This window comes from Strigops habroptila, chromosome 15 (assembly GCF_004027225.2).
Source record: "Strigops habroptila isolate Jane chromosome 15, bStrHab1.2.pri, whole genome shotgun sequence".
NCBI lineage: Eukaryota > Metazoa > Chordata > Aves > Psittaciformes > Psittacidae > Strigops > Strigops habroptila.
Window position 1 is genome coordinate 8,374,133 of NC_044291.2, and position 17,569 is coordinate 8,391,701.

General features: G+C 48.8%; 1 protein-coding gene across 3 annotated transcripts in view; it reads left to right on the forward strand.

Annotated features, from left to right (window-relative positions):
• The window catches only part of ASTN2 (astrotactin 2), a 351,114-nt gene extending 346,629 nt beyond the window's left edge, over positions 1-4,485 (forward strand). For 2 of the 3 annotated variants that reach the window (XM_030507188.1, XM_030507190.1), the window contains 2 exons: positions 3,606-3,818; positions 4,074-4,485. In XM_030507188.1, the coding sequence (XP_030363048.1) occupies positions 3,606-3,818; positions 4,074-4,146 (286 nt within the window). In that variant the 3' untranslated portion in view covers positions 4,147-4,485. Of the gene's footprint in view, positions 1-3,605 lie in introns of all 3 variants that reach the window. The other variant, XM_030507189.1, reaches the window with a different exon arrangement.
• The last annotated feature ends 13,084 nt before the right edge of the window (positions 4,486-17,569 follow it).

A 17,569-nucleotide genomic window follows, 5' to 3' on the forward strand; every position in this document is an offset into this window, starting at 1 on the left:
CCAGGTATCATTTCTTCTTTGCTTCTTCATGCTGTTTCATTCTCTTTTAAGACCTTCCTCCTAGGTGAGATAGGGCAAGGTTCAGCTGGCTCTGGGCATGTTTTTATCCCACTCCAGCCCTCAACGTGAGTGATCACTGTCCCCTTTGCATCTGGGGGAAAAATGTCCCTGTGGGAGCACCCCCGGGGCTGGGCAGAGCAGGAGGTAACATGTCTCCTGCTCTTGGGCATGTCCTTGCAGAGCTGGGGCTGGCAACCAGGGACCTCGGTGCCCTGTCTCCTGTACAATCACTGCGCTGCACTCCCTTGCCACTGGTTCATGCACGAACCCTTGGAAGGTGCCCTGTCAGCACCCATCCCCTTTCCCTTTCCACAAGGTGCCACAGAGGGAAACAGCCATGTAGAGCCTATTTTTAAACCCTCCTCTTCATCATTTATGACTGTGGCTGTGACCTCCTAAATCCATCATAGAAGTGGAGACCAAAATCAGTCGCTGACTGGCGCTGGCTTAAAACAACAGCCTGTGTGGTGGGCACATGGCAGGTGGGAGAGCACCACTGGCTCATGCCAATGTGGGGGCACCCCTTGTCTGGGATATGGGGTGACAGGAAGGGGTTTGCTTTATCCCTTTGGGGGCTGAGAGCTGGGGATTTGGCCACAGGCAACTCCCCCCTCACTCACTCCTCTCCCAATTCCTGCCCTTTAATAAGGCAATAAATTACCATTCCTGGCAGGGATGAGGTTGGTCAGCATTTAGGAAGATTTCATTTCCAGGATTTGAAAAGGTGGTCGTTCTGACCCGACAGCCCTCCGCAGGGAGCGCTTGGGTAATACCCAGGCCTTGATTTATGGTGTTAAATTGGCAGCCCAAGAACTGCTCCTGTAATTTATTACCCCACTTCACCAGAAAGCCTCTCTTTCCCCTCACCCACTCTGGGTCTCCGTCTCCTTAGCTGTTTTAAGAGGGAACAGCTGACAGCCGAAAGCTAAATCTAACATTTACACATGACTTCATTACCCCACTAACATAAATGACTCAAAGTGGTGAAACCCATTAAAACTGGGGCTTTGGCACTGGGCACCAAAAGCCAGGGGCTTGACTCCCTCCCTCACCATCACCCTGTCTCCTCGTTCACCACACTGCAGTGTGTTTTCAGCATCCTTGTAGCACCAGCCCATCATGTGCTGCATCCCACCCTTAAACACTGGTTCTTTCCTGGGAGTGCTCAGTACTGAGCACAACTGCAGATGCAGCAGGTGTATGGACACCAGCTCTACAAAAAGAACAGCTTCCAACACATGATGCATCAGCAGGTCTGGATGGCTTGACCCTGGTCTTTTTGCCAACCTTAAGCTGCTCTTCACATGTATGAATGTTTGCCTAAATAACAGACCTGAGTACGTATCAGGGAGCAAGGATAACATGGTAATTTTTAGCAAAATCCAGAAGATCATGGAAGTATGATGGAGCAAGAAAGGAAAATGAGAAGGTAGAGAAGTTCAAGGGGAATGGAGGCCGAGGCAGGTTGTGCAGGGAAGAATTGAGAGATGGGTAAAGAAAGCTATGGGAAGTAGGAATAAATGGAAGTGGTGAGAAGGAAGGAGAGAAAGAGAAGAACTTGGACAGCGGACATGTAGTAACGTGCTGGGCAGTCCACTCCTTCTATTGTTCGGGCCAAGCTGTGGTTACCCACCACTGGGGTTTGCCTCAAGGGTTCATCATGGCCACTCATTGTTGCTCCCCTCTTTCTATGGCTGGGAAAGGCCTTGTGGAATCAATCTGGGGGAAAATAATTGGGTTGTTTGGGTGGCCTTCAGATGGACGACTTCCCCATGTCAGTTGTCACATCCTATCGCAACAAGTCCATCCTATGAGCTGACCTTGGGCTCTTGGCTCTAGGAACAGGTCAGACAGATGTTCATCAAGGCAGGTAGGTAGTTCCCAGCAAAGAAATGGCACAGATGATGGCATTTGGTCCTATCCAGCCCCAGTGACTTATTTGCTGAAGTTTGTTCACTGTAGTGACAGTCACTACAGACTTTGGTTTTCTGCTGAGCTGAGCTTTAATCAATCAGTCTTTACTGAAAGCATCTAATGCCATCGTAGGACTTCATAACATCTGCAGCAGTCATCCAGCAGCAAAGGGCCTGTTCTTGGCAGTGGGAGCACCAGATGCTGCAGAAGGTCAGGTGGCTGCTCTAGAGAGTAGCATGAGTAGAGGATTCTGTCAGAGCTGGGCTCAGCTCAGCCCTTGACACTATTATATGTGTGTGTATAGCTAATGACTCAAATTGCCTAGTCAGGCTTGTCTTTATACATTAAATCAATACATGGGTACCATGTAGTGTTGTCCAAGAAGGACCAACTCTCTTTCCTCTTCCCCTCCCCTGTAAAGCCAACCCTGAGCCCATCACCCTGAGGACGGAGCAGGGAAGTTTTCCACATGCAGCGCTGGAGGAACAGTGGTTTGCTACAGCCTTTCATCCAGTGTTTCTGCTCCGCAGGGATTGGTCCATAGCTGTTTGGGATGCTGGGATGCCCTCTTGCCTCCTGCCGCCGTCTCTGCCCTCTGCTCCGGCGCTGGGTGGCTCCAGGCAGCCCTTCCCTGGCGTCCCGTCGCCGGGTGCCTGCGGGTGCATCGGGCTCCCCCCGCGCTGCAACACCACTCAGCTTTCATAACCAACTAATCCCTGTGTTTGTGCCTCGCTGCCCCTGACATAGCATTATCAGGAATTTACATTCCTGCAGGAACTGCGAAATCCCCAAGCCCTGAATCCAGAGCTTTCCTGTGGCACCAGAGGGAGAGGAAATAATCTGTGATCTTGAGACTTTCAGACCACTGAAGTAAACCCTCTTCCCCTCCCTTTGTTTGATTTAGCACTTTACAGGCTCCCACAAGGGGATTCTTGGTTTCTTATGGGTTTATTTTGTTTTGTCTTAATGTGTTGTGCTTTTTTTCCCTCTCTCTTCTGGTGTCAGTCCTTTTGGGCCATTTGCCTCCTGGAGACTTGGGAAAACAGGGAAGGGAGGGCTGGGCTCATCAATAGGGTGCTGGGGGTCTCAGCAGGATGCATGGGGACTAGCACATGTGCTGGAGCCTATCAGAGCATGTAGTGGTGGTGGTGACCATATAGCAAGGGCAGACACTATCCAAGGGCACCCAAGCTGCACTTGTGGGTCGGACCTGAGGTTCCTCCAGCCTGGTGCTGTGGAATAGTAGATACATTCAGAACATTTGGGCAAAACAGAGCTTCTCTCCACTTGAAATAAGAAAAACAATGCCAGGCAAATGAGTATCATGCGTTCTTCATAAAGTCATAGAACGGTTTGGGTTGGAAGGGACCTTAAAGCTCACCCAGTCCCAACCCCCTGCCACGGGCAGGGACACCTTCCACTAGAGCAGGTTGCTCCAAGCCCCTGTGTCCAACCTGGCCTTGAACACTGCCAGGGATGGGGCAGCCACAGCTTCGCTGGGCACCCTGTGCCAGCACCTCACCACCCTCATAGACAGAGGCTGGTGGTGGACCCCAGAAGTCCTGTCTCCTGGTCTCTTTGCACTGCCCCACTGCTCTGTCTCTATCTCTATCTCTGTTTGTCCCCTCCAGGAAAGCACACCTGATCCTGAGGAGGCTGGAGAAGGTCAGCAGTCACTGCTCCACCCTGCTACGCAGTGCCTACATCCAGAGCCGCACCGAGACCATGCCCTATTTGTTCTGCCGCAGCGAAGAGGTCCGGCCGCCCGGCATGGTCTGGTACAGCATCCTAAAGGACACCAAAGTAACGTGCGAGGAGAAGATGGTCTCCATGCTGCGCAACACGTACGGGGAGTCCAAGGGGCGGTGAGGGAAGGTGCAGGCCTGGAGCTGTGGGAGGCAAAGGGACTCCAAGGAGTCAAGGACTCGTGATAATGCTGAGTGCTGGTGGGGTTTGGGGTCGGGTGGTGTTTGGAGGGGTTGGAAGGGGACAGCGAGGCCAAACAGGACTTTCTCGTGCAGACAGCAGAGAAACAAGAAATCAGCAAGTTGGACTTTTAATTTCTTTTCCTTTTTTTTTTTTTTTTTTAATTTTTCAAGAGGAAAAAACGAGAAGAAATTACCTAATTTGACTCAGCATCAAAGCCTCTCCTTTTTAATCTTTTCTTACTGAATTTCCTGGACTACACGCTCCAAAACCCTGGATAGGAGGAGATAACCTGCTGGAGGCCAGTGCCAGGCAGAGGGGAGCTGCTGGACACAGGGTGACCCCCTTCCTGCCTGCGGGGCGAGGGGCCCCAGTGCAGTGGTGGCCGAGGACGCAGGAGGAGGTGGCGCGGGTGGCCGGTGACACCGCGCTGCCAGCCAGGATTCCCGGATTGGGATGCCAGGCGGGTGCCGGGATGCTGCAGGCAAGCTGGGCTTTTGTACCACTGCGAGTCGACGGAGCAGCTCCGTGCGCAGCCGGCGCCCGGCAGCTTGTGCTGTGCATTAAAGGTTCATATTAAGTCCACCTCTGCTGCCTCTTTGGTGTTTCTTCCTGACGCCATCTCACCACTGCTTGGGCGTTTGCAGGGTTTCAGGACCAGGTGTCGCCAATGGCTGTTCCTGGGATGTGGCCAGGGTGTGTCCTTCTACTCGGCTCTGGTGAGACCCCCGCCCCTGCAGTTCTGCATGGAGCTCTGGAGTCGTCAGTACAGAGAAGACATGAGCCTGTTGGAGAGAGTCCAGAGGAGGCCACAAGAACTATCAGAGGGAGGGACACCTCTGCTATGAGGAAAGGCTGAGAGAGTTGGGGTTGTTTATCCTGGAGGAGAAAAGACTCCAGGGAGACCTTATTGCAGCCTTTCAGTACTTAAAAGGTGCCTAAAGAAAGCTGAGGAAAGGCTTTTTAGCAGGGTCTGTTGCGACAGGATGAGGGGTGATGGTTTCAAACTAAAAGAGGGGAGATTCAGGCTGAATGTGAGGAGGAAATTCTTTACAATGAGGGTGGCAAAACACTGGCACAGGTTGCCCAGAGAGGTGGTGGATGTGCCATCCCTGGAGACATTCAAGGCCAAGCTGGATGTGGTTCTGATCTAGTTGAAGATGTCCCTGCTCGTTGCAGGGGGTTGGAACTAGATGACCTTTGAAGGTCCCTTCCAACCCAAACCATTCCATGATTGTATGAGGAGCTGTATTTGGAAACTGGAGCTGACCCCAAGAGCTGGATGCACAGAGACAAGGGGAAAGTGCAGCCTCTTTGTGTAGGGTCCTTCTCCCTCCCAACACCCAGCTCAGCCACTGGCCCCAGTGGGAGCTGGAGGCGTGTGGGAAAGCCCAAGAAGGAAGCCAGGGGCTAAAAGGACATGGAGAATCTGGTTTCTTTTACTGTCAGATGTGGGTTAGGCTGGCCCGGGATCCCTGTGGTAATGGATTTCTCAGCCTGGCAGCCAAACCAGAAAGTGCAGGAGGGTGAGAGGGGAAAACACACAAAAATCAGATCAGCTCAAAGCTGTTGCTTTTTCTTTTTAAAGCAAAACAACAAAACCTGGAGGGGGGAAAACGAACAGTGTGGGTTGAATTAATCAGTTTAGTCAGCCCAAAGCAAAGAGTTTTGTTTAGTTTTTCAGGTTATTTAACCCTTTAATGTAAAAACAAACAAGCAGGAGTTGAGTTTCAAAACAAAAACATTTTGAAACCAAACAAAGGTGCAGGATTTGATGTGGAGGAAGTTCAGCCAGAGACCTCAGAGACCTTTATATTCTTGAACTAAACCTATTTGCCTGATTTGCACTCGCTCAAATAATCGTGCTTGATTGTTCCTCCCAAGCTGTTCTTCCTCCTCCCCCCCCCCCCCCGCCCCTTTTTGTATTTATCTCTTCATTTGTCTTGAGCCACGTTGATGATGCACATTGGGAAGGCCTCCAGTACCTGGTCAAAGTTCCACTGGAGTTCAGTTGTTGAAGCAAGCACCAAAGCACTGCAGGTTGCCTGAGGTCTTAATTTTTGAGCTAAATGTCTTTTCCTGATGAAGAAGGAGAGGGCAATTACACTGAGAGATCTGGGCTATGACCACTGTGTCACTGAGGCTTATACAGCACTGAGCACAAGGGCCATGGAGGGACCGTGATGCCGTGTGTGTTAAAACCTCTCTCAGCACAGTTGCTGCCTGTCAACCATCCCTTTGCCCTTCAGAGGTGGCTGGTGGCCGTGGAGTTTGGTTGTGGGGATGAAGATGACCATGGGGTTGGACTAGGTGACCTAGGTGGTCCCTTCCAACCCAAACTATTCTATGGTTCGATGACTCGCTGCAGATGAACATAGACATTGCATTTGCTTGGCCAGAGGCTCCAAGCCCTGGTGTGGCTCTTGGCACCCATTCGGCACCCATTCGGCACCCATCCAGCACCCCATGCACCAGCCAGGGCTGAATGGGTCTGTGATGTGCAGCGAGACTGGAGCTCACAGATCTTGCACCTCCCTAAAGCAGGGGACACTGGTGTGGGAAGAGGTGAGGCAGTAGTTGTTCAGCTTTGCTATTGCGTAAAGCAAAGCACAGGAAAACCCTTGGAATGCAGATGTGCAGGTGTCCCAGCCAGTGCCTGGGTTGGCGTTACTGGCACCATGGTGTTACACTGAGATGCTCATTTCATGTGCTGCCGTGACATGGCACATGCACTGCCGGGGCTGTGAGAAACTCTAAATCTGTCTTTGGAGCCACTGATACGGACTGACCAGGGCTGATCCTTCCCTCCCATCAGCTGCAGAGCAGGCAAAGGCTCCATCACCCCACAGGACATGTCACACACCAGGAATGTCAGGGTCAGGAGCAACCTGGCTGGTCCCAGCCTGATGGATGCACCTCCATGTGCTTTGAATTCATCTTGTTTTTCAAGGCTCTGGCCCACAGCATTTCCCTGGGTTTATTTTGGTTTTGTTTGGTTTTGTCTGGAGATGATTCATTTGTCTGCACAGCCCTGTGCAGTGCGTGCTGCAATGGGGAGCAGCTCTGGGGTTTCACTGCAGGTGGGAGCCGGTGACGATCGACCTGATGGACAAATCACTTGTGTTCTCAGATGAGACTGGAGGCAATGGTGGGTGTGATGGGGCTAATGCTACTTGTGGGACTCCTGACCAGCATGAGTGTGGTGCTAGTGTTAGGAGTAGGAGATGCCAGCCAAAATCCAGGGTGTCTGGCTGGATGCCCTTCAGCATCCAGGAGTTGTTCACCTCTCTGACACAGTGAGCTCTCCACAGTGGTGTGTTCTGCTCATGGGATACCCACCCCAGCAGCAGAGTGCAGGGGAAAGGGGCAAAGCCTTTAGCATGGAGAGGTTTTGCTGCAGATGGCGATGGAAAGGAGACCTTCAACTCTGGTCACCTTAACTTCTGCTGGGAACAAAACACGAGCAACACAAGGACTGTGCTGTGCGTCCTCCCTGGCTCCATACTGCAGGGACCAGGAGCTTAATTCCTGCTGCTTACCTTGGAAAGCTGCTGAAGAGCTTCACTTCACATCCTTGGTGAGGCTGGCTGTTGCGTACGGGTACATATACAGAGCAAGTTGTGTGTAAGCCTGTGTTAATGTGTACAGAGCAGGTGGAAGAGTCTAGACTCCTGGGCAGGAAGGCTGTGGAGTTAGACAGCTATTAACCTGTTGAGAAGCGCACCTAGCTCCCAGATCAAAGCCAGGGGAGCCTCTGGCCGGCGATGCTCCCGGTGTACCCAAGCCAAACAAACCCGAGGCATTCGTGGAGGTTACACATCCTCCGGCACGCAGCTGAAAGGAAGGGTCTGTATTTGCTCCCTGGAAACTTCGGAGAATGTAACCCTCCAGTTTCAAGATAAACAGTTGTAGTCACAGCCCAGCAATGCTGGCACATGGACCCGTGCCCCATCGTGTGTGTGCGCGCACACCCCACACCATTCCTCTGGCTCCTGCAGGGGAAAGGGATCCTTGCTCTAAAGCAAGTTGCTGCTGCCCCAGGAGCTGGTTCCTCTTGCCAACTGTACCCTGACTTTGCTGTGCCCTGGCTGGGCTTTGGCAGCGCTGCCCTGGTTGGGTAGAGCACCAAGGGGTGGATGAAACATGAAAAGTGAGTGGGGAGAGGGGCAGAAAGATGACATCATAAGGACATGGAACCGTTGGAACAAGTCTGGAGGAGGCCACAAGGATGACCAGGGGCTGGAGCACCTGCCATATGAAGACAGGCTGAGAAAGTTGGGGCTGTTCAGCCTGGAGAAGAGAAGTTGTGTGGAGACTTCAGAGCAGCTTCCAGTGTCTGAAGGGATGCTTCAGGGATGCTTCAGAGGGACTCTTCATCAGGGATTGTAGCAACAGGACAAGGGTGATGGGTTTAAACTGAAACAGGGTAGATGGATATGAGCTCTTAGGCAGAAGCTCTTCCCTGTGAGGGTGCTGAGGCGCTGGCACAGGGTGCCCAGAGAAGCTGTGGCTGCCCCATCCCTGGCAGCGTTCAAGGCCAGGTTGGACACAGGGGCTTGGAGCAACCTGCTCTAGTGGAAGGTGTCCCTGCCCATGGCAGGGGGTTGGGACTGGACAAGCTTCATAGATTTTATGTTTCTATGATCATCCTGGTTTAATAGATAAACTACCCACATTCATTTGCAAAGCTGAAATGATTTGCCCGATGGCGTGAAGCAGGGAACCTGGCATCAGTGGCTCCTGGATGGCATCACCAGCTTCAGGATGAGCTCAGGACAAAAGGACCAACCTCCTCCATGTGCCTTAGCAGTGAGTGTGTGCAGGTACCATTGTCAATGGAGCAGTCATGGGTGTGTGCAGGGGGTCCCTCCACAGCCTGACCCTACTCCCACCATCCATGACCCCCCTAGCACCTCACTAGCTCTAGCTCAGCACCAGGAGGTGGTTTCTCTGTGGATGCTGCTCACTCTTCACCATAGGTGTGATCACACTCAGCAAACATCCTCACTGCTGCTTCCAGCACCCCTTGGAGGTCCCTGTGAACACCCCAGATCTAACACTTGTTTGGCAGCTAAGAGCTGGTGACAGCAGAACATCCCTCTCAGGGCTGCGTGGGGCCGTCCCCTCCCCAGGAGCAGGGCTGCCCTGAACAATCCCCATTGTCCCCATGGCCATTGTTCCCCACCACCCTCATCCCGGGCCAGGCTGGAGCTGGCACCATGCGCACAGGGACTGATTGTTTGGGTTGCTGTGCTGCTGACGGACAGCCTCTTCCCACAGCAAAGGCCTCTGGAGTCAAGTGCTGTGATTGCTCCTTTATTTATTTGTTTGGTTTCTGCTTTTGCTCTTTTTTCTTTTTTGATTTTTCTTTAATTTTAATTTTTTGCCTGGCTAGTCATCCATCTGCTGAGGCTGAGGAAGAGGCCAAGGGAGTGCCAGAGGCTTTTCAAGCATGGGCAGCCCAGGTCCTCTCCATTCTTGGGGGTGCCTGGGGTGGACAAAGCCTTGCAGCAGCACTAATGCTTAGCTATGATGCTGCCCCGCAATATCAGATGCCTCAGTGCCCTGCGAGCTCACATCTTTTTGCCCCTGGGAGGATGTTAACTGCACATTGTACCTGCTGGGCCAGAGGCAGGATTAGCTCTTCAGATGCTGAGCATCTCCAACATGAATCAATTTGTGCACTGCAAGGCACAAAGGAAAAAGTTTTTGGTTTCTGTGTTTCCTAAGCACACTTGGTCTGCCTCCTTCAGCGTTGGTGGCCATGGCATTGAGGCAGGAGGGACCTTGGCTCATAGTCCCACCAGGTCACATCCAGAGCAACTCTGGCTTTGCAGGTGCCCTTCACCACAGTGAACTGGGGCTGTGGCAGCTAAAGCTGTGTCCAAAGGGCTCCTAACAACAACCAGGAGCTGCAAAGACTTCAAGGAACAGCTTGAGTCAGTGTGCTGTACTTCATTCAGCACTGGCATTTCATATAGTCCAGGGATCGCGAGGCTTTAAATGCTTGGGTGGAAAGTTTGAGCATTGAGGTATTAATAAAGTGTGCAATAAAAAGGATTCCCTTTCCCTTCCCGAGTCTCCAAGCCCATTTAGCAGCCACTGTGACATGGAGCCTTCATGCCTTACGGAAACACAGTGGCGTCGGGGCTCAGAAAGACCATGTTATTAGGGTGACATTAGGAAAAGAACGTCTGTGCTACAAGGTGAGTGCCCAAAGACAGAGCTGAGCTTTGAAGTTCAGCCAGAACCATCCCCATATTTCAACTCTCATCAAAAATGCCAATGAACCTGAAGCATTCGGTTCATCCCTGTGGGCTGGATGATGATAGAGGGAATGGAGCAGCAGTGAGCTTAGTTATGGGGCTCCCAGGCTTCTGCAGAAACCTGTATGAGGTGTGGAAGTGATTTATATATGGGTAAACTCACAGATATAACATCCTAAGAGCAGGGCAGGGGGTGGCTAGAAGTGACCATGTTGCTGTTTGGACTAGTTCTTCATTCATGATATGTAAAGCGATCAAAAAGTTGTGAATAACCTTTTATCTGAAAAATACCCAAATAAAATTCTATAAAAGCTGTTTTTAACCACTAACAATCCTCCCCAGACCTCAGAGAAGTCAGCCAAAAGATTCTCAAGACATTTACAACTATTTTAACACAATATTGCTTCATCATTGTACTTGAAAAACAAAAGTAAGACCCTGGCCCCTTGGCTGCATTTTATCAGATTGCTTAGGCCAGTTGTTGACTTCAGTGATATAGTCAGTGGTTATTCCAATGCAGGGCAGAGGGAAAATTTGGGGCCATTGTGGTGGTGTAGTAGTTAATGAGCAGCAAAAAGGAGAATTCTGGCCTAGGAACTGTTCACCTCTCAGGTATGTGCCTTAGAAACTGGGAACCTAAGGCAGTGGGATGAACAAGTCCAGGAAAATATAGAGCTGGAGCACGATGTGTTTGCTGGGTTGGTGTGAGTGTGTCTTTTTGGGTTTATGTGTTCATTTCATCTTCAGATACCCATGATCACATGGAAAGTAGGTTTCTTTTACACTTGTGAGTAGTTTCCTTTATATTCTACTCTTTCCATGGAAGCTTTTTTAAGCCTGTGTCTTTTTGCCCAATTTGTTCAAAGTTGCTAAAACAGCTTCATTTTCCCATTACCACACTTACCAATGCCATACTTGCTTGAGAAGCTGTGGCTTTCATCTGGGAGAGGACTTTGCTGTATGAATCCAGAGCAAGCTTTCCTATATAATTAACGCAGTCAGCTCCTTCTGATTTAATGCAGCCAACAGGAGCTACATCTGGAGCTACTTCAGCACAGAGAGCTCTCAAAGAGGCTTGTGGCTCAGTCTGGGTGACACTGAGTGTGTGATGAGGCTCCCTGGGCTGGTCACTGCACAAGGTGACTGGCATTACTGCTATAGGGCTGAGATGATGTTAAAGCAGCTTTAAATCTTAAAGCCAGGTTTAACATTTGCTGGTGGCCATGAGCCCTGTTGCCATCTTGCAGGACGGTGCCTTCAACTTGCTCAGGTATTGATTTTTTTTCTCTCCTCTCCCTCTCTTTAGCAATTGATTCCCAGACAGACACGTACTCTGGACATAGAAACTGTTGTTTTGACTGTGCATTTCAATTGAGCCTGCTCTGGTGGTTGTGACCATAGTGCAGCAAACTCAGCCCAGCAGGAGCGAGCTGCCCACTACACGCTGCCTTACGTGCTCTCCCATCTTAAAGCCCTTATTAATGTTTAATAGATAGTTGTTCAACACACAGCAAATTGATTTGTATATTGCTATAGACACTACTCATTGAATACATTGTTTATGGGCCTTTTTATCTACAGGATGTTGTATTGATAGGGCTGTCCATGATGTGCTTATACCCTATTAATAATGCATAGACCAGAGACAAGGATGGCATAGAAAGCACGACGCGCTCTTGCTCGTGCTGTTTCTCTCTCTCCCCTGTTCAATATATTGCAGTGGATTTTGACAGTTAGCATGCAAACTAATTTTATATTGAATCACTTATGCCAGTGTAAAAACCCCAAACTAATTTATTCTTATCCTTCAGTCTATTGCCCCCAAATGTCCCGTGGATTGGGTGGTATGGAATTGATTTATTGTTCAATCCACAGGTTGTTTAAGCACTATGCTATTACTGCTACACTTTTAAAGGGGACCAAGGCGGTACTAGCCACCACCATAACTACATCGGGTTAGCAACTGGAGCTAGCTGATGTTATGTCCCAATCCTGTCTAAAACAGATGCAAAGGGAAATGTGTAACAGGGAAAGGATACCTGGTATTTAACACTTCTGCCCCATGCACCCCCTGCTTGTCCTCTGCCCATGCCCCTAGCCTCTGTGTCTTACCATGGCCTTCCTGGGGAGTTAAATCATTAATGAGGTTGGAAGTTAACTGAGTTAAAATTACTCTCTTTAGGCTCAGGGGTTGGTAGCTGTCGTCAGGGTTAAACAGCACCTATCCCCACTGCATGCACATCCTCAAGGTTTGGAGCTGTCAATACTGAATCAATTCCCACTTGGAAGCTGAATCAATACAGATTTCTCAGTACGACAGCATAAAGAAGTCCCTTACCCTGCCTGCCGCAGTGGGTCTGAGTAGGAGATGCGAGACGCAGCATCATAGTGTAGAATAGTAGGGTCATAATATAGAAGCATAGAATGGTTGGGTTGGAAAGGACCTTTGAATTGGGTCATCTAGTTCCAATCCCCTGCAATGAGCAGGATATCAGCAAAGTGGGGTAATATGGCTGAGACCAAGGGGAGGCAAAGCCTCAGAGGGACAAGAACCTGCAAAGCTGGTGGGCCCAAACAGATGCAGGACTTTGCAACTTATTGCCCAGGGAAATTGGGTCAGATAGGCTGCAAAGCTGCGCATGGCTGAGCCTTGGGCTGCTGTAGGCTTTGCTGGAGCTGCAGGTCCTCCTGCCTGCCCTCATCTCCACAAGCACCTGCAGTGGCAACAAAAAGCCACTTTTTTGGTGTTGAAGGACCAAGTTTCTTAATCTGGTTCAGGTTACTTCACACTTTAGAAGACCTGACAGCCCTGAGGTTTGAGTCCAGCCTGTTCCCTTTTGGACCTGTGCATGCTGGTGGGCATGTGACTGAGATGTGTCCATCACTGCACCCACTAAAACAATGTTATTGGGTTGCAGAACCTCATTCTCCAGGAAGAAGAAATGCATCTTCATTGCAGGTGAGCCAGCTCTGAGGAGCGCTTGTGACCAGAACAGGCTGTAACACTGCATGTGTGACTGTCTGTGTGTGTGTTTATATTGGGCACAGGGCTTTATCATCACCAGATGTGCAGGAGCACACTGTGCATACCTAACAAGGCCTTGATCTGACATGGGGGGCTGCAAGCCCAACTATCTCTTGGCCACTGGGACTCCCTTATCTTTAGCTGTATGTTTTCATGTGTGTCCGAAGGCTTTGTGCATCGAGATGTTCAGCTCTGTGGCTGCACATAGCTATGAGCCTTCCCTTGCAGATAATACCCCTGAGCCAAGGCACATTCCCACTGGAACTCATTCTGCATGTGATGGAGTTGGTGAGCAGAGACCATGGACAACTTCAAAAAATTAAGATCAGAAACATCCACCCGTCAAATTTTCATGCACCTCTAACACCAAAACCTGCAACAGGCATCAGGTTGCGTTGAGTGAAGCAGGACCTGAACCACCTTGGTAGAATCAAACCTAATGGAGGTGAAATGGGCTCTTGGGCTGTCACATGGCTCTGGCCAGCGCTGTCTCCCTCTCCCATCAGGGCTCTGTTGAAACAGAGCCTGTTGTTTCAACCTCTGCTGTGGTTTTCAAGACCCCTGCCCAAAATCAAAGCTCTGGAGCTCAGGAGGAGCATGTGGATGTGCAGACGTGCAGCCAGATGTGGGACCCCACAGCTCCATTCACCACCCTCTCAGGGGTACCCGGCACTGCTCGACCGAAAGCAAAGGAGACAGGGCAAGAGCAAGTGGTCCAGTTCAGAACTCTTTAATACAAGCTTATATTGTTTGTGTTTCTGATTCTCTGTTCTCCCAACATCTGGGGACATTAACCCTCATATGTGTGTGAGCATGTGTATGAAGATATATACAAAATCACACAGTTAAATATTTAAGCATACAAGGTATTATATATTTATATAATATAGAACTTTAGGGTATAGGAATCAACAATGGCAAAATATTTCTGATGAATCTGACATAACTTCTTTTTTTGGAGTGAAACATGACCTGTTTTGGAAAGACCAGAGGAAGTTGTTGCTTATTAAAAAGAAAGAGAAAAACCTGTATAAAGAAATTCTGTGAAAAGGATTTAAAACAAAACCATTATGAACCAAAAAAAAAAAAAACTGTTAAAAACTGTATTGAAAAAAAAAAATAAATTAGATGAACAACTGTGTAAATATAAATTAAAAAAAGATGACAATCTTAATAAATAAGCTTTACTATTTACATCTTTATATATTGCTTGGAGACTTAAATTAGATCCGTTAAAAACGAACGCAAAATAAAACCCAAAATCGGAGCAGCAAACGTACAGGCGTGAGGTACAGAATTAAGGGTTGAGCTGTATTCTGCTTGTTTCTCTCTTTTTTTTTTTGTCTTTTCTCTTTTATACAGTAGACCAGTAGAATTCGTGTGAAAATAGATCCTCAGCACTTCATTGGAGTATTGGTTGACGTGGCTTCCAAAAGGTGCCAAGAAAGATTCCATCATCATCATAATAATAATAATAATAACCATAATAATCATAATTATAACAATAATAAAAAGATACAATATGATACATAAATATGGAAGAGCAGTTGGTAATATGAATACATTTTTTCTCTAGACGAGATCACAGTTTTATTTGTAAATATTAACACTGATATATATATAATATTATGCAGATAATATTATATATATATCACATATATATTTATATATATATTTATATATATAGTACGGCTCAATCCTGCTCCCAGCGAAGTCAACAACAACAACAGAAAACCCCTGTTGACTCGATGGGAGCAAAATTCAGCCTCTCATCTGCAGACAGGTAAGTAATTACAGAGGCCGTACAATGCAAACTCCGCAATGGTTCCAATTCCCTCTTTAATTGCTGGTGAAATGTTCCGTTTAAAGCCCTGGTTCTTTGCACTCAGAAGATGGAAACTGGTGGCTGAATTGTGGCCTCACCAAAGGAAAGAAAAAACCAAAAGACTAAACCAAACTAGAATGGGAACCAAAGACAACTTGGACTCGTGAGCTCTGCATCTCGACCTAACAGGACTACCAAGTAGCACCAAGACTCCTCATCTAACACCTGAAGCCAACCCAAGCTCTTGTTTCTGGCTTCAGAGGAAGGAATTACTATTCTCAATGAATCTTGGATGTGTAGATCAGGCAAAACATGGAAAATTCAGCTTTCCAAACTAGGACAGAAACAAAACATTAAGCCCCACTTTGCTCCTGCTAAAACAACCAGGGTTTTGGAGATGGGTTCCCCGGGTGGCAAGAACAGCCCATCACCAAATCCCTATTGCCCAAAGTGACCATGGCTCCAAAGAAATACATCTTGGGCCACCTGGACCTGCTCCTGCTGATGTCTTGGTCATGCTCCCACTGAACTCAGTGGTCAAGGTCCTCCAAAGGAAAGCGGACTGTCCAGTGTGCCCAAGGTCAGTTGGAGGCAGGGGCACTTCCACATCCCCAGCAGGGAGATGGCTTTCCCCAGAGGATGGGCTCATGCGGAAGAAATGCAAAGTAAATCTGCTCAGCTGCACCACTGAGACCAAAATGGGGACCACAATCATGAAGATATCAAGACCTTATCTAAGCTGGGCATATGGTCCTCTCCCAGTGAGATGAACATGCCCATTAATTCTCACTGTGGCATCCACGGATTGGGCAGGGAGGGCAGGACGCTGCCAAAAGGCTGGGAATTTCATTCCAATAGTTCAAAGGCCAAATCACCAGCTCTGAAACCCCTCTGAGCATCCCAGCCTTGGCTGACTTAACCCCATCCCTCCTATCTTCTAGCTTGGCCTCAAATGGAAACGATGGGCTGGAGTGTGGGAAGGGGACGGTTGCATCTCACTTCCCACTGACAGGAATCACCTGTCTGCTCACGTAGCAGCTTTCTCCTTCCCCTTTCACTCCCCATCCCTCGCAGCTCTTCAGGATTCAGACTGTGCAGCGCTTCTGAGTGCAGTAATTAGAGCACAGTGAAATACTGGTTAAATGCGTATGTACAGTTGGATAACGTAAAAATAAGCACAAATACACACTTAAAAAAATAATCTGGAAAAATAAAAAACCTCATAAACTCCATCCCCTTCCCACCCCCAAATAACAACATACCAGGGAAAAATCACCTTAGCCTCAGTTCCTGGACTTCTCACAAAGCACAAGGAAAACAAAACCAGACAATGTTATAAAACCTCACGGTACTTCTAGGGAAAACTACACTTCAGTATCTATCTCTCTACTCAGCTGGCGGAACCAGTGTTTTCCTTTCAAACACACAAAAATAGGCTTTGCGCTTCTTGGGTTTGGATTATGCGGGTTTTCTTTTCTCTTTTTGTATGTGGGGGTTGTTTTTGCTTTTCTTCCTCTCTCTAAAGCCTCAGTTGTTATTTTATTCCCCCACTTGAATCAGTTGCAGCAAGAAACTTCTGTTGGCTATTGGGCTTGATTTTTTTTTCCCCCTCTCTTTTTGGTTTTTCCCTTTTTTTGTTTTTTTTTTTTTTTTTTGTTGTTTGTTTGGTTTTTTTTTTTGTTTTTTTTTCTTAAACACAGGTAAAACCTAGAACAAACCGACAGTTACAACCAAGTGAAACCGAAACCGGAAGGGAGGTAGCTGGAACCCGACTCCAAGAGTCCTCTGGTGCCATCCTCCTTTCTCAGCCTGGGGTGGGGACAGCGGAAGATGCAAGAAAAGCAGGAGGACACCAGCTCAGCCCCTCTGTGAGAGAGTGGGGAGGGATTGGGGTAGCAGCTGATAGGAGTTTCCCACCCCACCATGCACCACTGACCGCTTTCTGCTCCAGCTTTCCCTCCTGCTGGCCATGGACAACCCCAACAGCCAGGAGGCTGGCTCGTGGCCCCAAGTAGGGTGCAGCCTTGGCTCACTATGTGTGACAGAGAAGATCTTGGCACTAATGTGACCTGGACTTTATGAGCAGCTAAATGTCATCAGCATGAGCACCCTCTCCTGATCCTCCCAAATTCTTGTTTGATGTTGACCTACGCCACTGGGTCAATGGGTGGACATGGCAGGAAATGTCCCTCTCACCTGCCATCCAATGGCCATCATAGTCATGGAGGGTCTTTCCTATAGACTCCACTGGGCATTCAAGGCCCTTACAGTGGTAGATGCTGCAAGGCCATGCAGCTGGCCTTGCCCCAGCATGGGAACACAGGGAACAAGAGCTGAGGCCATACCACATGGCTCCCGTCTCTACCTCCCCTTGGGTGCACAATACAGCACCTGAAATGCAGAGGGCAAAGCTTTGCCCCGATGCTATCTTTTCCCAAAGGAAAAAAAAAATGCCATTGGATTACTGGATTTAACATGACTCAGAGCAGAACTTCTGCTCCCGGTTCTGTCAGCCCCGTTGGAGGAGATGGACAGTGCCAACATAGCAGTTGG